This window comes from Berghia stephanieae, chromosome 6 (genome assembly GCF_034508935.2).
Source record: "Berghia stephanieae isolate SIO BIC M18660-M18661 chromosome 6, UCSD_Bste_1.3, whole genome shotgun sequence".
Lineage (NCBI taxonomy): Eukaryota > Metazoa > Mollusca > Gastropoda > Nudibranchia > Aeolidiidae > Berghia > Berghia stephanieae.
This window is the reverse complement of record NC_088365.1, coordinates 22,757,110-22,782,351: the sequence shown is the minus strand read 5'-3', so window position 1 is coordinate 22,782,351 and position 25,242 is coordinate 22,757,110. Positions and strand designations below refer to the sequence as shown.

Sequence of the window (25,242 nt, the reverse complement as noted above, 5' to 3'; positions counted from 1 at the left end):
GGAGGCTACATTATGAATAGCGTTGTTACAAAGATTTTAAAGGATCATCATCCGTAGAGAGTAGCTTCCCTTGGTTTGGGCCCAGGCAAAGGCAACATTTCTCAAGTTTCGCACTTTTTTTTTCTCGTTATTTTGTTTTCGCTTCTTTTATTTCTTAAAATTTGTCACGCGATTTGCCAATATTCCCAAAATTTGCCACGATTTGCCAATTTTGGGAAATTTGCCAAAATTTGCGGATCGCCCTGATATTTGCGGCCGCAAAAAATGCAGATGACAGGTTAACTGATGCTGTGTCCAATGAGGGCAATTATTGATATATATGGTCTTATAATATGTTGGAATAGCGGGGAAAACAATAACAGCCTCTTTTACTTCATCAATTTCATTTGAAATAATAGCTGTTTCTCTAAACTTCAGTCCAAATTCGATCTAATTGTGGTTAATACCTAATTGTGTTATTTTTTTGTTTTATTTTGGGTTGGGTTTTTTTCCTTTTGTTATGTTTTTAACATTATAAAAAAAAATATTGCAAGATGTAGATCTAGGGACTAATTTTTAAGTGCTTGTAAATTTTGGTGCACTTAAATGAAAATTTCGGTATTAAAAAATCATTAGTATGGATTTGATTTTAATTAAAATCAAAACTTGTGTGCATTTGTGTTCTTGTGCAGTAATATCATATTACTGGAATTTGATTTTTTAAAAATTATTTTTAGTTTTGTTAAATGACGATCAAAACAATGACAATATATCTGGAGAGTGAAAGTGTAACTGGTATATCTTTTGTAGAAATGAGAAATACACATTCTAATGTTGTTGAGGCATGTCATCTCTCAGGCAATGGTAAGTGCATCGCACTTTTACGTATTCATGGGTCTCACTACCCCCCTTTTTCCGCCATCTTGAAAACCCCGGAATAACGACACCCTTGGATATCTACATCATTTTCCAGTCCTGGGAAATGTCGTTATCCTGGGGTTGCACTGTATTATGTTTAACGCCATGGTCGATAATAAAAATGATAACAAAAAGAAAACAAAACAAGACCAATAGAACATTTTTTTTAAAAATAAAAAATGTTGAAATTGAATATGTTAAAATCAAGCAGACTTTAAAATATCTAGTTTCGAATTTGGGGAGAGACGATGTGAACTATTTAAAAAATCAAATTATTGAATATCTATATTTGAAAACCAAAAGAATATTGAGAGGTCTGAAAAACAGATGAAAATAAATCCATAATATCAGTTCCGTTATTCCGTGATTACTAAGCCAAAACCATTAAATGTAGATTTTATTCTATGGAAGATGCCACCATTTCGTTCTGCATGTAAAGCAGTCTACTTAATAAGAAAATGATTAAATATTTAAAAAATCACATGGAAATAAATTGAATTGAATGTGTTTATTATAAACAATGAAACAATGAAAATTGATGTAATTTAATACACAAATATTATATCAATATAAGAGCATATTTATCCTCACAATCTATATTTTTATTTAAACATTTTATTCAACTTCTATTCATAAATGTCACTTTTTCTTCTTGAGAGACTGATTTGCTCGCAGAATGTCACCAGGGCTTGGATAAGGTCGTTGTTGAAATAATGGCCCTGATGCTGTCTCGTCCACTCCTGTCTTTGCCTTCCCCCGTAAATCAAGACCATCACTCCATCCTCCCCTTGAATATAGGAGTAAAGCAACAAGACAAAGTGAACATTATGCGCATGCAGGGACGGCTGGTAATAATGGGCAAGGTGGGCAAATACCAGCTTGTTTTTTCAAGTTATATGCTGTATTACCAGGTCCGAAATAATCAAATTTAAATTAGATAATTTCAAAAGTTACTACTTAAACTTGATACTTCGTACTGAAATCAATTTGTGTGTATTTTTGATAGATTGCGAATCACCATGCACCCCTGAATGCATAAACCAGGATACGCTCCTGTTCTTTTTTATCACCCCCCCCCCCCCACCACTCCACTCCGCCCCCATCGTCATCTCATTGTCACGTCGCCGGACGATTTTTGCTGTCTGGCCTCACTAGTACTAGGTCGGGCTAATTCAAATGAGCCCACCTTATTTACCAGTGAAAACTAAATAGGGATTCTGGCAAACAAACTTTTTCTTATTTATTGCCTTACTTGTGCTGGTACCATTGATGTAATGACTTTGGGAAGGTTCCAGTATTGAATTAAATTTATTAATTTACTAATTTTATATCAATTTAGTATTGTTTTTATATATTTGTTTATCCATTTAAACCATTTCTTTTTTTCTCGTTTTCTTTAGTGCTTCTCAAAACTCATTTATTTAAATTGTTTTCTTATTTGTTTTTTGTTGTTGTTGTTTTTGGGGGGGGTTTTGTTTTGTTTTTTTTAACAAATTAATTTGTTAGTTTTTTAAAAATTTCTTAAAGTAATTACCGCTGTATTTTTATTGCCAGACAAAATAATTTGAAAAACAATGCAATTTTCTATTGTATTCCGTCTAATAAAACAAAACACTTTTATTCAAAAGTCACGACTAAATAAATATATAAAATACAACCACCATTTTGGTTTTCAATTGAATTAGTATACGAGAAATACTCTTCTGAGAAAGGAGAGAGTTGAATTCTTACTAAGTTATAGAGGAAATAAATACGTTTAAAGGAAGGGTGGGCAGGTTCCGTACTTGCCCGTCCTGAAGCTAATACGACATACATAAGATAGTTCGCGATGAAAGGCGGGAAGCTAGGGGTTGGTTGTGTGAGGAGTAATCATAACATGGTCGTTATTGTGATAATCTAACGAATGCATGAGGAGAGATTGGTAACATTATTTTGTCTTAATTGTATTGTATGAAGTATTGGCGACAGCCTAAGATTAAATAAACTTTGTTTTTGTTTGTCTTATTTTGACTATGGAACTAATACTTGTCATAGCAGACCTGCCTACTTGAATTAGGAAAATAAAAATCGCAGTTTTCAGGGCTAATAAAATGGTAGATATTTTAACAACCCTTTAAAAAAAATCACCGGAATTTTCGTCTGTTTTGATAGATATCAAATTTTAAAAGACGAGAAAAAATTATTGGAAACGTAATAATGATGGTGATGGTGGAAGTGATAGTGGTAGCGGTGGTGGTAGTAGTAATGATCGTGGTGGTAGTAATGATGATGGTAATATTATTATTATTATTATTATTATTATATTATTATTATTATTATTATTATTATTATTATTATTATTATTATTATTATTATTATTATTATTATTATTATCATCATTATTATTATTGTTATTGTTATTATTGTTATTATTATTATTATTTTATTATTATTATTATTATTATTATTATTATTATTATTATTATTATTATTATTATTGTACATATTGGTGGTATTACTATTGTTGTATTTTTTTGTGGTTATTAATGGTATCAGTTTACTGTTTGGTTCCATTTACCATTTTTTTCCACTTTCATGTATGTGGTCATCAAATTGTATGATTTATTGTCGAAAGCCTAAGATTGAATAAACTTTGTAATATCGTATGGTAACTATCATTGTCGACGACATCGTCGTTGTCATCATCATCTTCATCATCATCATCATTAACAACAACAACAACAACAATATTAACAACAAGTACTACAATAGCAATAAAAACAATATCAACATCATCATACAATTTCCGTCATCGTCTCCACAACTATCCTTCTAACCAACAGCACCACCAAAACCACTACCATAATTACATCCTCCTCCACCACCACCACCACCGCTACCACTATTCCAACCACTACCACCACCGGCACAATCATTCTAGTGACCAAGACGGCAGTAAAAATGATGCAATTTAAGCTCTGAATGAAACTCGAGTCATAGCGCTGTTGTTGCTTCTCGATGAAAACTTTAAGGTTACTACATACTACTGAAAACCAGTAATGTAACAGAAATATTAATCTCGCCGTTGAGGGATTAAAGCATCTCTTTAATTTTTCGAGTGAACGAAATGGACTTGTAATTGTCAAGGTGTTGTCGCATTATGTCTCATCGCTTTATTTTTTTGTTGTATTCTCTTTCGTGATTCATTTTTGATTACGTTTGGAATAATTAAAATCTACTGGTATTGTCATTTCATTGTGAATGTGATTATTTGTGGTTGAAATATTTTTTAAAGGTGAACAAAAAATAATTTAATAAATAAATAATAAATAAATAAATAAATTTAATATATATATATATATATATATATATATATATATATATATATATATATATATATATATATATATATATATATATATATATATATATATATATATATATATGACCGAATCATCTTTGCCCCACCACTGTAAATAGGCTAGAACCGCTGCGCATGTTTATACATTAAAGATCACAGTCCCTTCTATTCATAAAAGGTGATGGTAAACTTTATGGTAGAGGGTGGGGTTTTTTTTTATTACCACCCGATAAAGAATTGAAATAGCTTAAAAACTGGAAATAGTTTTCCATCACTATTCTATTTTTTTTGTGCTGAAAATTTTAGGAAGATGCTAAAAGCTGTTACAAAACAGTTGCACTTTTTATTAAAAGTGAGGGAAGAAATTTGACTCAAGCAATTTTTTGATGCAAAAATTGGAAAAAAAATAAAAACATGTAAAAATTAGCTTGAGTCAGATTTCTCCTTTTTTACAAAAAGTGCAACTTACTTTTATAGTGGTTGTACTGCAGAAATAGATACATAATTTAATGATTGATGTGTACCTTGCGATATCAGAGTAAGATGCAGGGTCCATGGGGTCCAATTCATCAGATTTTCCTCTGTCTGAGATTTTTAAAAAAAGATTAATACTGTATTATTATGGTCCAAATAGACTGGTATAAACAAAGAGTAATACTGTATTATTATGGTCCAAATAGACCGGTTATCCTGATTGCTCAGTCTAGAGACTGCACATACAGCGGGAATTGAATTGTCATTCCATTTCTGTAATTGAACAAGACAAGGCCCACTAATCGTAACACCAGTGAACACTCTCTTCATAATTTTGTAAAAAAATTGGCTGAGAAAAGAAAATTGAGTTATCATTACTGAACACGGAAAACTCGAAAACACAGAAACCTTGAACAAATAGGCTCTAGATTTTGAGATTTCTATGCTCGAGTGTATTATTATTATTATTATTATGATTATTATTATTGTGTGGGGAACGGGGCGACAGAAATAATGAGTGTGTGTGTCTGTGGTAGGAAAAAAAGAGAAGGGGAGGGGGGGTAGAAAGTGAGAGAGTCATGCAGTGACAGAGGAGCAAGAAAACAATTGAAATATCGGTTTAAATATTAATATAACATTTTTCAAATTAAACATGGGTTACGAAAAATAAAAATCAACTTACTTTTCTTTGTTTCCTGTTGTTTAACTTGACTAGGAGGTGTTTTAAAAAGTCGGCTTTCAATTTTGTTGCTTTTTTCTATGTACTCCTCCTCATCAGATAGAGAAGTGTCACTTCCATTCCTCTGAAAGAATTCCATATTTTACGGTTTAGAATAAAAAATGTAAAATCTCAAATTCAATTTAAATAACAAAATTATACAGTACAGCTCATGTACAATGACCTTGGATGCAATGGGAGTTCAGCTACAATGAAAAATCTAAAAATTACCGTTCTACAGCTTATATAATTCAAGTAAATCATCCAAGGCTATAAAGGAGTAATATGTCTTGGAATAAGGCTACAATGCAGTGTGATTTGCAAGATCAGTACCCAGTTGAGAAAAACAAATTTAAAAAAAAATAATTTAAAAAATGAGCTTTATATAGCACAATATCCACTAAATGTGCTCAAAGCGCTTTACAAGGGGTCCCTGGTCAACAGCAACATTTAATATGTAGGACGAGACATGACGCCTGTTAGGCGATATTACAATTTTTCGGACAAAGACAACGCTATTAACGGCCAGGTACTCATTTTACACCTGAGTACGGTGAGAGAATGTGAGTAAAGAGTCTTTTCCAAGGACTCAACCCAGGACCTTCCGATCCAAAAGCGAGTGCCATACCACTAGACCACATAGCCGCACAATTACTCAAGAAGAAAAGAGGACAGCACACATGATTTATATTTATAGGGAACGGAGAGAGATCGGTGGAGGTGGACGAATAGTAGTCATTGTGTGTTCATTTCTCTATGTACCTGGTGTAACATACCACAACGATGCAACAAAAGGCTAATAAGAGATACATGGGTGACCGATCAACAAGTTGATACACTCAGGCCTAATGTGTTGGGTGTAGACTGAGGGGTATGTGACTCGTGACTGATTAGGTAACTATGCCCAATTAGGAGTGAGTGGGAGATGAGCTTGATGTGAAGCCTAAGACTGTCTGTTCTTATCATGGAGAAGGTGCACTACTCGTGTTACTGATGATGATGTTGTGGTATAAGGGATGATGTGGTGGTGATGGTTATATTATTGGTGGTATGGATGATGATGTTATGGTAGTTGTTGAAATATTGGTGGTAGGAATGACGATGATGTGGTTTTGGAAGTGTTGGCTAGGACGATTTTGTATTGGTTGTCGTATTAGTGGTAGGGATGATGCTGTGATGGTGGTGGTAGGAGTAATAGTAGTGGTGGTGCTAGGGATGATGATTTGGTAGTTGTAGTAATGGTGGTAGGGATGATAATGATGTGAGGTTTCTGGTAGGGATGGTTGTCGTAGTGATGATGTTGATGCGGTGATTGTGATAGTATTGGTGCTAGGAACGATGATGATATGAAAACTTATGGTAGTATTGGTGTGGTAGAAATTGTGATGTGGTAGTTGTGGCAACATTAGTGGTGGAGATGATGATGATATGACAGTTCTAGAACTATTGGTGGTAGAGATGATGATAATGTGGTAGCTGTTGTATTATTGGTGGTAAGAAATATGTGGTAGTATTGGTGACAGGAATGATAATATTATTATCACAGCAGCTGTAACAGTCATAGTTCAAACCATCCAAGATTGTGTAAACTTTTTACTTCAAGAGGTGGTAGAAAAATGGTCGATTTTTATTTTTTGGAGACAAGTGAACTTCCATATTTCCTGGGACAACTGTAATTTTTTCCCCAAAATTTCAGGGACAAATCCAGAAATTTTGGGGTGGCTGGCATGACTGCCATTCATACAACACAAATCGCACTCGTTATTTTAAAAAAGTAGTGAAGAAATATTCACTACCTTTTAAAGTTAAGCTAAGACCACACCAATCTCCACCCTCCCTTTACCCATAATATAAACAATGCAGCTAGCAATATTAGTGTTGAAGCAAAGCAAGATAACAATACAAAATGTGAAGCGTACCTCAGATGCGTTGTCGTCATCCTGTTCATCTTCCTCCATGGCTTCCTCTGCATCGCTGTCCAACGGGCCAATTTTCCCAATCAGACCTAAATACAGAAGAGAGACCATAGAAATGAAAAATACATGTGGACATTTCTAAATTCAAGAGAAGCAATATAAATTTGTTTGTTGTTTGTTCGGGTTTGGGATTTTAATTTTTTTTTTTAGTTTCATGATCGAATCATGAAATTTAACCCACATATAGAGAAAACAAAAATATCACCAAGAATAAAGAATGTTTCTAATATTAGGCCAAGATCACTTTTCAACTAATAACGCATCGTTTCAATTAATTTTTGGTAAAAGTATTCAATGAGAATGCTTTATTTAGCTTACTCATCATAGTGGAAGAATATATCTATGACTATGATATGTTGGGTTTTGGTAAAAATTCAGGATAACAGAGAGAGGCCATACTCAAATGACATGCCGTGATCCCTAATCCAGGATTGTCTACCGCCATATGTGGACAATAGTACTCAGTCCATCTAGATAGCAAGTGACCCAGACAGGTTTGTCATACAACCCACTACACAGGGAATGGTCACTTGTTTTAATTTCGACAAAGAAGAATCCAGGCAAAACTATTTCATCTCAGTTTAAGGGGGTACTGTCACAATAAGGACAATTTTATTAAGTTTTATCAAAAATGATCTTTTCAATGCTTTTTCTGCAGTATTATGTGTGTCCAAGCATATTTCTAAAGACTTTTTGGAATAATTTCCACTATCGGTGTGTATGAGGTGGCATTTTAGGGGTACCCCGCCCCGAAAACTTCAGATTTTGGGAACAACTTTTCTCAAAAAGTGTCTATTCAATTTCACTGAAACTTGCTATGTAGGTGTCTTTAATACTGCTCTACATTATGTCAGAGGGATTTTTCTATTCTTATCCTAGTAAAGATTTTATAGCATCCGGAAGTCTTCAATCCGTAAAACTGTGAAAATTTTTCCTTTTTCGCAGTTTTTACCCTCTTTGGACCCCCATATCTAAAAAAATAATGCTTATATTGCCAAAAGCCTCTGACATAATGTAGCCACACTATAAACACACAAGTGTGTGAAAGGAAAAAGAAATTGAATAGACAGTTTTTGAGAAATCTTGTTCCCTGCTATCCCACCCCCTAAGAAAATGACATTTTGAGAAAATGGGAAAAAACGAACATTCTCGTAGATTATACAAAATATAGTGTCATGAACCCCTAAACTGTGTTGTTTTAGACCCAAGAATCATTCTCCTGTGGAAAAAAGATACAATTAGTTATGAATTTATAAAAATGGTACTTATCCGTTTGAGGTAATCCATCCAATGTCACGTGTCGTCTGGGACTCCGCAATCAGAAGCCGCCTGCAGCATACTGCTCACCGCCTTCCAGTTGATGTAAACGTTCTTCCTCCCTTGTCTGTGCTAACCTCCTCATCTCCCTTTTCCTTTTAAAGACAAATTCACCTGCTCTGTCTGCATTCTTTATCCTAACATTGTCCCTTTTAGTCGCATGCTCCACAAAATGTCGTCCCACACTAAGTCCTATTGCCGAAATGAAATCCTGCGATGCCTTTGCTCCCTTGTTGAATTCTCCTACTCCAATCCCACATGAAATTTCCAAACGCTGTCTCCCTACAAACACATGTTTTGGACACCTAGACCAAATCAAAGCATGCATGCTTTCATTTACATTCTGAGTCATTCCAAATAAACATCTCCCCAACAAATCATCATCAGTCAATCTAACATAAACGTCATGGATGTGTTCTGCTACAGTCAGTAGAATAAATGTGGTCATATGTCTGTCGTGGTCAGGTGCTGGCAGACCATTAGCCTTGGCTTTCATGTAGAAGCACCAAGAATCAATTCCTTCTGGGCAGTACTCATGGCGTGGCTGTTTATTGGTTGAGGTGCAGTGATAAAAAGAAGCCCAAATTGCGCGTCGCATGTCGTCCACAGTACTGTTTGATCTAATGGCCCGCGTGTAATATTTCTGAAGTCTGGCGATCTTTGCCTTTGTCAATTTTCCTTTTCCATTCCCTCCTAACGTTACCTTTACCTTCTTGTTGTTGTCCACAGTCTTCCGCAATGCTGTTCCTAGTCTCTTCGCTACATGATTTACACACTCCCTCTTCTCAATTGTCATCCCCTCATACGGTCCCGAATTGTTTAGCTGCTTGATGGTGTTGCTGTCCCCGTCACTAATCATTGTTCTATATCTAAGTCCATTCCGCTCTACAGATCTACTCCACATATTCACAGCCGCTACCTGTTCCATACTACCTGATGATCCTACATGGTTCCTATCACACTCCTCCTTATGGCCACTCAAGAATTCTGCATACCTATCACTATCCCCCTTCAGCTTGTCTCCTACTGTCACACACTTATGGCAATACTTAGAAAGAACCACTACAAGTCCTGTTCTGTTCTCTATCACACATCCTATCCCTAACATTGATTTATGTCCCTCGTGTGCCAACTACCATCATACGAAACATCAACATCAACAATTGGTTGCCCTGCCTGCTCAGGATACGCTCGACGAACAACATCAACAGCTTCAGAACGGAGACGAGACGAATAGCTGGCGAACTGGCGGTGGATGGCCTTCTGGTGGCGAAGAAAGGTCTTATGATGTAGTACAGGCATATCCATCATGCCGCAAAATGAGGCTAAGCCAGCCTGTCCACTTCCATTAGCCAAGGATGAAGCGACTCCACGACGATTAACTTCAAAATAGTTATCTTTTTTACGAGATGTATAAAAGGACGATATAACTTTTGAACATGATTTACAAGACAAATGTAGACGAATGGCAAGACCAACAGAAGAATCACGTGAAACCTCCAACGTAGACTGGAAACAAAAAGGGCAGAGAAGACAATCAACAAGATCCTGGAATACAATCAGCTGCACGATGGTCGAACATTCCAATGAAGACGAAGATGCAGGCTCAGACGTAGAGGCAAAGAAATCCAACTTACGAGCTGATGATGAAGAAGCAGAAGCTGAAGCTGTTGGTTGCGGCGAAGAAAAATATGATGGAAATAAAGGGGAAGTCGCTGCGTGGGGCGAAGATGTCACAGAAGATGTGGATGCTGGCTCTGGTTCATTAAAAAATCTCTGCTTCTTCGCATCCCTTGCCTTCTTCAAAACATCTTTCCGTGACTTCCTTTTCATGCTGCTAATGGAAGCATTGAAGGTGGAAACCTTGGCTCTAGGCATGACAAACTGTGAAATATAAATAAATATAAATATACCATAATAAATTAAACAAAAAAAAAAAAATAAATATATATATATATATATATATATATATAAAATAAATAAATCGGGGGTTAGCTTAGCTCAGCGTTACGGTCTTTGCTTCGTACCGGAAAGGTACCGAGTTCGATCACCAGCCTCTGTGCTGTGTGGACTTGAGCAAGCCATCTCGCCCTAGCTCAATTTGCGGCGCAGCACTGCGGTTGACGCCTTGGTTATTCCAATCTACCCTTGGAATAGACCCTGGAGAATAATTTCCACTATGGGATGAATAAAGGGGTTTTAAAAAAATAATTTTATTATAACATTTTTATTGCACCCCCTACTGCTAAGCAGTGTTGGAATCAGCCCAAAGTTTTGCCTTGAAAAGCACAAAAGATACCCACACATAAGAATTCTGGCTACCAATCATAGTTAAGCACAGATCTGGTATTGCTTTGGATCAAAGAAAAAAAAAAACATTAAAGAAATTAAAAGAGCAGGCAGAAAGGCCGCTTTCTGGGCAAAATGAATTCCTACCACAATAAGGTAACAAAAAGTCACAGTGGGCTGACCACCTGCTTGGCTAATGCCTTGGTCTAGAGTAATTTCACTTTAAAGTGGCCCTACACTGAAAGGTGAAAAGGCAGAAACTATAGATCAGAAAGAAAGAAACGCCTTTAGGTCAAGAGACGAGAACCATACCTCAGAGCATTGAAAGCACCCCCCCCCCCCCACACACACACACAGACTCTTGTAGAATGATGGTTATAAAAAAAAAATAAGCACAATCTAGATAATCTCTAAGTTCTAACTCACTGACATCAATGGTAATCCAAGTCTAAGTTAGCTTTCGACGTCTATCTGTCTGTCTAAGATCTACTATAGATCGGCGTTTAGTTATCTCCTTATTCAAGCTCAATGATCTTCACTAGTCTAATGTAAATCAAAGAAAACAGTATGGTTCTTAATAATCGTATTAAAAATAAAATTAAAACAAAAATTAGCCTTTAGAATTATTTACGAGCAGCATTCTCTTTTACTATCGTCATGTTTACATTTTAGAATGGAATGCACACTTTGAGACTGTAACCGGTCAATCTGATTCCACTAGTAATAAATAAATAGACATACTTACTGGCTAAAGCGGTATCCAGGCGTCGAAATGATTATCTACCAATTCTTGGTTCTTTGGAAAATGATGATAAAACTTTGCAAATAAGTAAATGGAGTGAAGTTTGTCATGAAATGATCAAAAATCAGTTCGAATCGAAGCGTAAGTAAACGTAGTCGAATGCTCCGGAAATGTACCCGTTGTTATGTCACGTGACTGAAAACCGGGTTACGATTGGTCTTGGAATGTGAGCTAAAATTTTCCATGACGGTAATTACTAAAAATAACTCCTAGACGTCTCTTCAGCCAATCAAAGAAAGGAAAATAGGCTTGGAATTTCTCGATTTCCCCGCCGACCTGTGACACATACGTGAAAGAATGTGAAAGAACGGAAATGCCCTTTCCCTGACATTTCTGCTAATACCAAATAAGCCGGGGTTCAGTGCAGGTTACTAAGGACTATCGAACGTTGATTCTGACGAAAATGACGGAAAAACTTTGCGTTTAGACGATAGTTGCGTCACAAAAAAATTATTTAAAGCACTTTTTTGTAAAAATTTAGCCTTTTGAATGTTTTCAGTGTGTTAAAGAAAGGTTGAATTACCTGAAAGTGCCCTAATCTCATTTTCGATAATTTTAGTGGAATTCATAGTAAAACCGTCCTCTCGACCAGCGCGTACCCCCTTAAATAATAACAGGGTGTAAAATGTTGCATCAGCGTATGAACTCACACGCTACAATTACTCATCTCACTCGGAAATAGTAAATTAAATAACGATGGCCCGTTGATCAAACCTCTGAAGTATAGTATCGCAAAGAGGCTACTTCAGAGGTTTGATCAATGGGCCATCAATATATAAATGGCCGATGTTTATCATAAAAATATTGATAAAATTTGAAATGTTTCCTACCTAATTGTTCAGCTGACTGTGATATGTCTGCCTTTGGGTGTGAAGGGGATAACCAGCAAACTTGATCTGTGTGTGTGTTCCAGTAATAGTAACGAGACCTTTTGAGAAAGAATAAAACAGAACAAATGGACAAATTGACCAACTGTCATCAACTTCAGCCTTATTTGTGCAGCTATGTGGTCTAGTGGTATGACACTCACCTACGGATCGGAAGGTCCTAGGTTCGAGCCTCGCCCTCGGCACATAGTTGAGTCCTTGAAAAAGGCTCTTTACTTTACTCACATTCTCTCACGTACTCAGGTGTAAAATGAGTAACTGGCCGTTAACAGTGGTGTCTTTATCCGAATAATTGTAATATCGCCTAACAGTCGGCATGTCACGTCCTACATGTTAAATGTTGCTGTTGACCAGGGACTCCCTGTAAAGCGTTATGAGCATTTTGGATATTGCGCTATGTAAAGCTCAATTATTTTTTTTTATTCGTTACACATCACAAATTTAGTAGCTTTTACTCATCTCTTTTAGGGTTATGGCAATAGTTTTACACTCTCATTACTATTTTCCTGATCTCAATTTCCTCACATATTCATTGCTTTCAAAATAAACACTATTTTCACTCATTTTTATCTAAAACACTGCTCCAAAATTCCGAATGAGAAGAGGGGAAAAATGTGAATTTTGCCATTTTTGCCTTTAAAAAAAATCAGTATTCAAATCTCAAAGACAGCCAAGACATCAAACATTTGTGTCCTGGACAGAATAGGCCTTAAAGATTGCCAACTCATGTCAACAATCAAGAAATGGAAGCTGCCATAGTTTGGCCACACCAAAGGACACGCTTCACTAGAAAAGCTTGCATGGAAGACGCCTGTGCAGGGCGTAGTAGAGCAGATGGAGGCCAAGGAAGAGGTTGTCTCAAGACATAGTGGATTGAATGGGCAGAACAAGCACAGAGGAAGGAGGCATGGCACAGATGAAAACCAGAAAGGAGCTCAGTCAGGATGTTTGGGAGACTACTTTTTAGTAAGCTGGGCTGCCCTAACAGGCTTCATGTCTCGTCCTATATATTAAACGTTGCTGTTGGCTAGGGATCCCTTGCATTTTCTGGTACTTTGAAGGTGTTGTTCATATCGAATTTTTGGAACAGAGCAAAACAGTGAATTCCGATCAATATGTTATCACGCTGGAAAAACTGTGAGCCCGACTGTTAAGAGTGCGACTCCAGAAAAATACTATATTACAAAGCTCGACCCCAGGCTAGTCAACAGACTCAAACAGCACTGAGGAAAATGAATTTCCCCACCTTGCCAGATCTACCCAACAGTCCCAACCTGGCACCTTCAGACTTCTTCTGTTCCCTAAATTGAAGTACTATCTCAAGGGAGACAACTAAGAAAGTGATGAAGACACGAAGGCTGCTGTCCGATATTGGTGTGGCATTGGCAGCTTGTGTTGGTTGTGACGGTGACGGTGACTATAAAAATAAAGTAAGCAATCTGTAGCTGAGATTTCAAGCTTTCTTTAGATGTATTGTTTAACGAATTATTCCTAAAAATGAGGGAGTTATTACGGAATTGCAAAACTTTACACCCCACCCTTGTATTTGTTGCAAACACGAGTCTCTGGATTGTGATTAGTAATTTTAATCTTTAATCAACAATAAGACATGATAGAAAAAAATTTTTTAAGTATGTATTTCTTTGACTTCCTTATAACGATTAAATCTATTCAATGTTAGGATACTTGTAGTAACGAGAGAGAATAAATGATTAAAAGGAAGTCTACTTCCATACACGTTGAAAGACTGTATGAAAAATCTTACGAGTCATGATCCCCAACTTCCAGCCAACCCTCGGGCAGTGGGTACTTTTTCAGCATTCTTTCCCTCCTCTTCAACATGACACTGTCAGGCTTCCACTCCCTCATGCCATATTTATTCTTGCAGTAAGGAACACAAACATGGTAAGGGTTTGCCCTAGAAAGACAATAAAAATACAGTCACAAATTTAAGCAGGGATCCCACTCTGGGCTTCAAATTACTTTAGTAGATTCTAGGATGTTCCACTTCTCTGAAATAATCAAGAGCCTTATATCATAATGTGAAAAAATGTACTTCAGACCTTAATGGCTCATACTTACCATAATGTTAAATTTAAACAGACAGTTTATCGTAAAATACTCTCTAACACTAACAGGTCTATCAGCCATCCAAACACTGCTGGATGGACATAAAGGTCAGGAAAAAATGTTTGATGTGATTTGTTAAATGAATCAGAAGTAAATAGAGAATCAATAGTCATTAAGAGATGAACTGAATGGAAGCCATTATAAAATTGCAAACTATATAATATGAATCATGTGACAATTTTCTCTTTGGAAGAAGAGATGACAAATCTGAAATACTTTGGAGAATTTGAATCTATCGAGATAGGCAAAAAAAAAAAAAGTTTAATCCCCGAACTTTGAGTCATTTGACACATGTGCAAAAAGATGCACTGTGGAATCTCCCTTATCCAAAACATAATGTGTGCCTAAAAGGGAAAATACAGTCATATAATATTGTAACCACACTAGAGGCAATACTATAAGATAAAACAAAAATATATCTTATCTACAACATCCACACTAGAGGCAATACTATAAGATAAAACAAAAATATATCTTATCTACAACATCCACACTAGAGGCAATAAGATAAGATAAAACAAAAATATATCTTATCTACAACATCCACACTAGAGGCAATAAGATAAGATAAAACAAAAATATATCTTATCTACAACATCCACACTAGAGGCAATAAGATAAGATAAAACAAAAATATATCTTATCTACAACAACCACACTAGAGGCAATAAGATAAGATAAAACAAAAATATATCTTATCTACAACGTGTGAACCTGAAAGGGCAAGCTGTAGTTTCTCTGAACAGTGGCACCTCCTCTGTATCTTGATCTTGTTGATGTTGAGGTTGGGGTTCTGGGTCAGGAATGGGCACATGAGAGGGTGGTGGTTCTTCTTCTAAGACTTCTGGTTTTGATGGGTCATCGTAATCCTCAGCAAAAACTTCCTCATTAGCATCTTCTGAAAGAGGATTGTATACATTAGATGATATAGAGCAGTAATAATAAACTAATTTTGCTTATGGGATTAGCAGTGGCAATAGTGGATGCTACCAATGAGAGCCAACCTTTTATGGCTGTTCCTGGGTTTTCCAGTACTGTGCAACCCCTGGATAATGACATCACCCAGGACCAGGAAATTATATTCCAGGGTTTTCAAGATGGCGGAAAAAGGGGACATGGTGAGACCTGTGAATATAATTTTGCTATGTGCAGGCCAGTGATAAGACATGACATAACCATGGTAGGATGTGTATTTATTCATTATCCAATGACAGTAGCACCAACTGAAGCAGACTCATGCCAGCTACTTTTGATAAGACTGTTTAAGCCTAATCGTAACGGGGGTAATTTTGTTATCCCAGGTCTTGCTTCTTTAAGGAAAAACTTATTTTTCTCTGAAAATTTCAGTATTCCTCAAAAAATTAAATGGTACAAATGTTTCTGCTCAAATGATTACAAAAAATTGCACAACAAGTCAAAATGAGGGATGAAATAATAGACACACACACACAGAGTGCCAAAATTAAATAGGGACAGTAGCCCACAGTACACAATAGTACTACCAATTGGATGTAGTTTAAAATACCTCGGCCATTTTCCCTAATTTTGCGGCCGCATTGCAACTGCAAGCTGTGCAAAAAACCGTGGGGCCAGATATACATCAACTCAAAAGCTAATTCAAAAACTAAAAAATTCCGATCGGGGGGGCGACTTTATTCTCCCAGACAGGACCGGAAACCAAATCATTGGAAACCATTATCCAAAGTGCCTCAATGAACTGTTCCTTGACACTTTATATTATGACGGTCTTCAACTACTTTACTTCGGGCCAACCCGAAAGAAAGTGACCCTTGACCTTTATCTCACAAATGAGCCACACACGGTAAAACAATGCACAATAGTGCCCGGACTAGGTGACTATGACTCAGCACTTGTTGTCACCACCCGCTTCACTATACCAAAAGAGAGGGCACCAAAACACACAATCCATTTATGGAAATCAGCAGATATGAATACAATTAGATATGACTGCAATGTCTGTTGTCAACGTTTTCTGAAAAATCACAAATCAGCAGACTCAGTCGAAGACATGTGGACTGAAGCAAAGAAAGAATTATTCAGCATCACAGTAAATAATGTTGCGACAAAAACTACATCGCCAAACTGAAGTAAACCTTGGATTGATGGTAGATTAAAACATCTGATTAGACAGAAGCAAAATTGGTACAGAAAGACGAAGAGAGCGAAGTCCGATAAAGCACAGTCAAAATCCCAAGAATTGAAAAAGATAGTATAAAAACAATGCCGGAATGCACATGTAATAGAATGACCATTCTATTCTATCTAACGTTATTTGATTATGTACTCTTTACTACTTGTCGCTACCATCACTTTTTAATTGTATGCAAGACTGTGTGCCTCTGTGGTTGATATCAATGTTCCTTTACTCGTGTGTGTTACTATGACCAATAGTACACTGTGTGTTTGTGTGTTAAGCCCTTACACAGGTAGCCTCTCGATGTAGTACTATTTTTATCCTCGGCTGGGTGTGACTTCTGGCCTGATAATATATTTTTGTGTGCTTTCTTTCACCACTTCACATCGTTATAACTTCATTTTAACAACTATGATCATTTACAAATTTATATCACTAATTCTGGCAAATCATAGCTTTTTAGCCACATAACCTGAGTCATCTAAATCTACTTTGTTCTTCTGTATACTTAATAATTGTTACTTAAATATTTCATACAGCCATAACGTTAACGCCTTTGAATACTAATTACGAGCTAAACATTTACTCTTAACTCTGCAATTTTCTATGATTGATTCTGTAGCATAACTCTTTAGTATAGACTAATTCGTTCCTTTATACATGTCCTATGTTATTTGCATTAATTTGTTTAAATCATGAAGATGCACACAACTCGATCGGGTTTACTCACTTCAGTCGAATGCATCACTTTACCTGGACCAGTGACGTAGGTGCTTCCCCTGAGGTCCGCGCTAAATCTATTTTTAACTGCTACAGCTAATATTGTGTCATTCATTCATTGATTCATTCATTCATTCTTTCATTCATTTACTACACGCCTATACAATACGATACAGAAGAATGATCTCGGTGTGTCCATGAACAGTAGTATGAAGTGGAAGAAGCATATTGCCAATACAAAATACAGCTACTAAGGCAAATAGAACCATGGCCTTCCTCAACAGACAAATCTGTCACTGCCACCAATCTGTGAAATAGAAATGCTATGAAACATATGTCAGGCCCATACTGGAATATAGTAGCTCAGTGTGGGACCCACACACATCACAAGAAATCAATGAGCTAGAAAAAGTCCAACGTCGGGCGGCCAGATTTGTCAGTGGAAACAATAATGAGCGGAATATATTAAGAGTAAACGATCTCCAATGGAAACTTCTACATGAAAGATGTTCCATCAACAAACTCCTCATATTCCACAAAGCACAAAACGGAAAACTGGAAATTCCAACTAGCTATTTGAAACGGAACAACAATAAAAAGAGAATACATGGGATTTAGTAGCTTATGGAAGGTCTCCCTTTTTTTTTTCCACAAAAAGTTCGAAAAGTTTCCCCCCTCCCAAACCCTCTACTGCTACTAGAACAAGAATAAAGGGGATGTGGGAGCTTTCGGAAGGCTTCCCATATTTCAATTTCTAATTCTAGCCCTATTATTTATTATTTAATTTAATGACATGACTTGCCTTCTTTGTTATTGTTAGTGGCAGTGGTTTCTTTCACTGTTGTTGGTGCTTGATCAACAATACCTCTTTTTACTAATCTTGCCAAAAGAGCTGCAGGAAGAGGCATGGTTATTGCAATTTCTACTCTAAAATGTATTATCTAACGTTCGACTTTGTGTTGTTTTATTAACTTGTGTGTTTACACTTTACAAAAGCTACTATCTAAATCCACACTAGCTTACTACAAGACGTCTATTCAACATTAGCAGTTCGCAGAGAAATGAGATGAGCTACAATGCTACACACAACTACAATTTACAACACACAGTCATGCCAGGTACCTTTGCAAATAATCCGCCTACTTTATTCCAGAAATCCGCCAAAATCCGCCAACTTTATCCAACTTCACCTACGCGATTTGCCCAAAATACGCCATTTGATTTAAAACACTTATCATCAACAATAGTGTATTGTCTCAGAATAAGAATCATGTTACTAAACGCTACTCACCTATTTACAACTGTATACTCGGCTATTTCTTTTTAAAGGCATGAGGATTCTCGGGGTTGATAGTTGATATCCCTCAAATTCACATCATGCGCTGGATTCATTTCAGTCTCCAGATTCTCTAAAAGTCAGTTTAGGGGGAAAAGTAAGAAATAAATAGACGTGCTTGCTATAATTTTACTTTTTAAAAGGGTATACAAACCATGAATTATCCGCCAAAATAATCCGTCATCCGCCAGGCCGATAAAAATCCACCAATTTGGCGGAAAATCCGCCAGCCTGGCAATACTGATTACACGCTACACTTACCATAGATAACAAAGGACTAGATAGGACAATAGGTAGAAAAATGTCGTCAAAAGTGGCTAGTAGCCTAGAAAGAAGAGAGTTAACGCTACTAGAAGGGACACTCCTTCTTTCAGCCAATGGTCAGCAGCCCTCGCACGCTGACTCGCTAAGTGCGTGTGCCTCGCTAAGTGTTTGCCCTAGATACGGCGTGTCGCCTGCCTTTCTGTTTATGGATGTGTATGTTTATGTGTATGTTTCTATGTTTACATTTAGTGGTAGATCTAGATATATCTTATAAGAGAGAGAGAGAGAGAGAGAGAGAGAGAGAGAGAGAGAGAATAAGTAGGAGTGAAATAATAATAATAATAATAATAATAATAATAATAATAATAATAATAATAATAATAATAATAATAATAATAATAATAATAATAATAATAATAATAATAATATAATCTGTGATTTTAACATTTATTTTGGGGTTGGGTGGGTCGGGGATAGATAGATATATTGGTAGGTAGGTAGGTAGATATAATATAGCGGGAGAGAGAGGGGGTAGGGATAGGGGGGGAAGAGAAAAGAGAGAAACAAAATGTACAACTCAGCGTCTTCCATGTTCAACTCAATCTCTAAAATATCTCAGATCTTATTAGTACTAGCCTACTACAGATCTAGAAATCTCAAGTGTAACTGATGGTTGTCTATAACATGTGGGAACAGACATCCACTCAATATTAAAATGAAAAAGACTAAATTTCAACAAAGAGTCACTGATGGGTGTCTACAACACATGGCCCAATAAAAATAAAAATAAAACAAAGGATACAGACACACACGTGCCCAGTTTAATTAGGCCTCCCCTCCCCTCTCTCCCCCTCTAGTCTAGCCAGGCGAAACCGGCGGCCAGCCAAGGAGCGTGTTGCTAACACGCGCTAACAAATCACTAGGCAAGTGTGGTATGTGCCACGCGAACGGCGAGTTGTCCCTTCTAGTCGTAGCTCCTCTTTCTAGGCTAGTAGTCTGTGGTAGGAGCGGCTAATTTGCCAATTGGGCAATCCATACACTGGCATTAGGTTTACCTGGCCAATTAATTATATTTTCATGAAGTGTTAACGTAGACTTATATTGTATTGTATTGTATTAACAAGAGATGAAGTGAGTAGAAAATTGCCAGAAGACAATAGAGAATAAAAAAATTTTCGCGGCGGTTCAATTCAATTCAATTTTCAATTCAAATATTTATTTATTGTCGGCATTTAAAAAAATGTTTTATAGATAATGTAGTCAGGCTAATAGAAGCCTTTGACCGACATAGGTTTTAACACATAGTGCATAAAAATACATAGTAATACATTCCCTTAAAAACATTCTCTCATTAAGATTCCAATCATGACACACAAAGAAAAGTAACATAATATTATATTATATATATATATATATATATATATATATATATAATATATATATATATATATATATATAAACATATATATATTATATATATGTATATATATACATATATATATATATATATATATATATATATATATATATATATAATATATATAATATATATATATATATATATATATATATATATATATATTTATAAGTTCATTCCAAAGCATAGCAGCAGAATATCTGAAAGATCTTTTGCCATAAGACGTTGTTCTAACCCTTGGAATATCAAGGAGGTTTGAATATCTAAAATTGTATCTGTTATTTTTCAAAATGACCATATCAGATAGATAAGGAGGAGCAATTTTGTATAAAATTTTAAACGTTTCCAAGGCAATTGTTCTCATTCGTCTTATTTGTAGGGAGGGGACTTTGGCCTTTGAAAGTAATTGGTCGTATGATTTTTTGTCATCTTCATAAATAAAACGCAGTGCTCTTTCTTGTATCCTTTCAAGTTTATCATAATTAGTTTTAGAACAGAAATACCAAGCTAGTGGACAGAAATTGAAATTTGACAATACAAAAGAGTGAAATATTGTTAACTTGTTCAATTTTGAAAGGTATTTTCCAAGCCTTTTTAAGACATTTAATTGCTGAGAAGCTTTACGGCAGATGGTTTTAATGTGTAAATCAAATTTTAGTTGGTAGTCTATGTCGATCCCTAGTAATTTTACAACTTCTTCACATGTAGTACTTAGGCCTACAGTTCCAATATTGAACGTGGGTTTCTTTGTGTGTGTTTCTGTACCTACTGCAATTGCCTTGAATTTGTCCGGGTTTGCTTGCATACAGTTTATTTCGAACCATTTGATAAGGATTTCGCTTTAATTTTCAATAGTTTTTAAAAGCATATCGAAATTTGAATGAGCATATGACAGGGTATTATCGTCAGCATAATTATATAATTTTCCCTCTCTGATAAAGTAAAATATATCATTTATAAAAATGTTAAAAAGTAATGGTCCAAGAATTGATCCCCGTGGAACGCCTTTTTTAATGCCTGCCCACTCGCTCACAGCATCCTCTAATATTTTATTTGTTGTTTTCTTCTGCTCAAGTAATTTTCAATTAAATAAAGAGCTTTTTGTTCTAGCCCATGGGCAGCTAGTTTAGCAATAAGAATGTTGTGAGGCAAGAAGTCAAAAGCCTTCGAAAGGTCCATGAGGATTGCAGCGAGAGATGGCGGTGATGGGGTTTGAACCCGCGACCTTATTGGTACAACTCCGCCTGGCCGTTGAGAGCGTGACTCTACCGTATGAGCTATCCACGAACCCAAAAAATTGGCATCAAACTCAGCTCATTCATTACTAGAGCCTTCTCTCACCGACTACTGGAGGTAGCGGGTACACACACACACACACACACACACACACACACACACACACACACACAACCAACGCGAAGTTAGTTGGCCAGCAGTTAAGCTTAATAGCCAATATTCTCAACACCCTAAACAATTGAGACATTGAGTATGCTCCGGTATATGGGGTGAATTTTTAATTCAGAAAAGTGAGTGGAGCAGGCACTTATGTTGGTAACAACAAGAGATGAAGTGAGTAGAAAAGTGCCAGAAGACAATAGAGAATTAAAAAAAATTTCGCGGGGGTGATGGGGTTTGAACCCGCGACCTTATTGGTACGACAACTCCGCCTGGCCGTCGACAGCGTGACTCTACCGTATGAGCTATCCACGAAACAATTGTATTGTATTGTATTGTATTATTAGTCCTTTTTTAACTGCCACTGTTGTTGGGTACATTCGCCGCACGTCGGGTAACTTCGCCGCGAGATTTTGTACTTAGTTTTTCTCCTTACAAGACACGAGGAACAATTTCCATTTCTTAAACTTTTTGTCCTCAACTCTCTCTAACTTATCTGATACTACCTATTGACAAATATTTATTGGCACTTGAATCGAGTATGATGATGTATGTAAAGTGCCTTCCTGGGGACATATTACAATGTCAGTCACAAGATCATAGCCTGCTGCCCATCCATACCCAAGTCGACTGATTTCTGGTTATTATAACCACTTACATATTCATTATTTCTTTTCTTAACTTAGATTTCAGTGCTTACGCACATGGTCTATTGCACACAAAAGATCGTCGTTTATTATTATTGTACGATGATAGTGATGTTCGGCGAATTTACCTGAAAGTACTGGCGGCTATGTGGTCTAGTGGTATGACACTCGCTTTCGGATCGCAAGGTCCTGGGTTTGAGCCTCGCTCGGCGCATAGTTGAGTCATTTGAGAAGGCTCTTTACTTACATTCTCTCATCGTACTCAGGTGTAAAATGAGTACCTGACCGTTAACAGCGTTGTCTCTACCCAAAAAAATATATTTAATATCGCCTAAGAGGCGTCATGTCCCGTCCTACATGTTAAATGTTGCTATTGGCCAGGGACCCCTTGTAAAGCGCTTTGAGCACGTTTAGTGGATATTGCGCTATATAAAAGCTCAATTTTAATTTAAGCGAAAGAATATACTTTTGAAATAAAGTCTTAAATATTTTATAAATATTTTTATGATGATAATCTCTGAAAATGAAAATAAAATGGATATGGATGGCCACAAAACGAATACCACATTGATTTTGTGACCAGGACCTTCACATTAAAATGTACAAACTAGGGGAACTTTAGTGTAGGATTGCCGTGACAGTCAAAACATCAAGGATGTCACGACATCTTGATTACTTAATGTCATTTTGATGACATTTGTTTCCTTCCAACTGAAGCAATACGTACATTCATATCTTGTCATTTGAATATTACTATTCCAACGTGAGGTTTGCGGCGAATTTCCCCGTCAGCGAAGTTACCCGATTCTACCCTACTAGTGCGAATAAGCACTTCGAACCACAGATTAGTGAGTACCATAGAATTAAACGAATGAGAATACGTACGAAGCCTAAAAAGTGTCCACCAATGAAAGCATTCAGCGCCATTTTGTTGTTGGCTGAGAATGTAGTAATTACCATTCATTCGGTATCTATGTCAACATAACGACACAAGAAAAACAACAAACAATATCAAAATCCACAATAAAATGTTTCAGAACTGTTGCGTATATTTATGGCACAACGAAGCTGTCAAAAAATGAAGTTAGAGAATGTGTGTAATCATGTATTATAATAACCTGTAATGTGTTTTCCAACCACCACATCATCTACTACTACAACCACCACCACAGTATCATCACTAACACTACTACTACAACCACCAGCCCCACATCATTATCACTACCACTACTACTACACCACCACCAGCACATCATCATCACTACCACTACTACAATCACCACAACCACATCGTCATCACTACCACTACTACTGCAACCACCACAACCATATCATCATCATTACCACTACTACCACAACCACCACCACCACTACTACTACAACCACCACCACATCACTACCTCAACTACTACAACCACCACCACAATAGCATCACTACCACTACTACTACAACCACCACAACCACATCGTCATCACGACCACTACTACTACAACCACCACCATATCATTACCATTACCACTACTACTACAACCACCACTACCACCATATCATTACCATTACCACTACTACTACAACCACCACAACCACATCGTCATCACTACCACGACTACTGCAACCACCACTACCACCATATCATCACAATTACAACTACTACTACAACCACCACAACCACATCATCATCACTACCACTACTACTACAACCACCACCACATCATCATCACTATCACTACTACTACAACTACAACCACCACCACATTATCATCACTACCACTACTACTACTGCAACCACCACCACCATATCATCATCATTGAAATATTTTTTTTTTAATTGAGCTTTATATAGTGCAATATCTACTAAATGTGCTCAAAGCGCTTTACAAGGGGTCCCTGGTCAACATTTAACATGTAGGACGGGACATGACGCCTGTTAGGCGATATTACAATTTTTCGGTCAAAGACAACTCTGTTAACGGCCAGGTACTCATTTTACACCTGAGTACGGTGAGAGAATGTGAGTAAAGAGCCTTTTCCAAGGACTCAACTATGCGCCGAACCCAGGACCTTCCGATCCGGAAGCGAGTGTCATACTACTAGACCACATAGCCGCATCATTACCACTACTACTACAAACACCACCACCACATCATCATCACGACCACTACTACTACAACCACCACCACCACCATATCATTACCATTACCACTACTACTACAACCACCACCACATCATCATCACTACCACTACTACTACAACTACAATCATCACCACCACCACATCATCATCACTATTACTACTACAACTACAACCACCACCAACACCACATCACCTCACTAACACTCAGTACTACAATCACTACCATTAGGTTTTGGAGCTTTACTTCATTTGAAATAAGGAAACTTCGGAATTGTATTTGGCATTGTGTTTATATATCATAATATAATTCTAATCAGTTATCTATTTAGAACTAGATACTATAC

General features: G+C 36.6%; 1 protein-coding gene and 1 pseudogene across 1 annotated transcript; both read right to left on the bottom strand.

The window, feature by feature from the left end:
- Positions 1–1,382: 1,382 nt before the first annotated feature.
- LOC144974688 (polyglutamine-binding protein 1-like) lies at positions 1,383–18,798 on the bottom strand. The gene is made up of 8 exons (XM_078917817.1): positions 18,508–18,798; positions 15,545–15,728; positions 14,466–14,618; positions 12,644–12,741; positions 7,349–7,434; positions 5,394–5,514; positions 4,762–4,822; positions 1,383–1,684 (listed from the first exon to the last, which is right to left on the bottom strand). Exons 1-8 carry the CDS (start codon positions 18,611–18,613, stop codon positions 1,537–1,539), a joined length of 957 nt encoding a protein of 318 aa, XP_078773943.1. The 5' UTR covers positions 18,614–18,798; the 3' UTR covers positions 1,383–1,536.
- Positions 8,594–11,887, bottom strand: LOC144974689 (uncharacterized; annotated as a pseudogene).
- Positions 18,799–25,242: the final 6,444 nt, after the last annotated feature.

Bases quoted from the DNA above. Each gene is read 5' to 3' on its own strand.
- LOC144974688 (XM_078917817.1), bottom strand. From the start codon at position 18,613: ATGCCTCTTCCTGCAGCTCTTTTGGCAAGATTAGTAAAAAGAGGTATT. The intron at 7,435-12,643 runs GTAGGAAACATT...TTCTGTATTTAG, and splicing joins ACAGTCAGCTGAACAATTAG to GTCTGATTGGGAAAATTGGC. The intron at 4,823-5,393 runs GTAAGTTGATTT...TAAAAATCTCAG, and splicing joins ACAACAGGAAACAAAGAAAA to ACAGAGGAAAATCTGATGAA.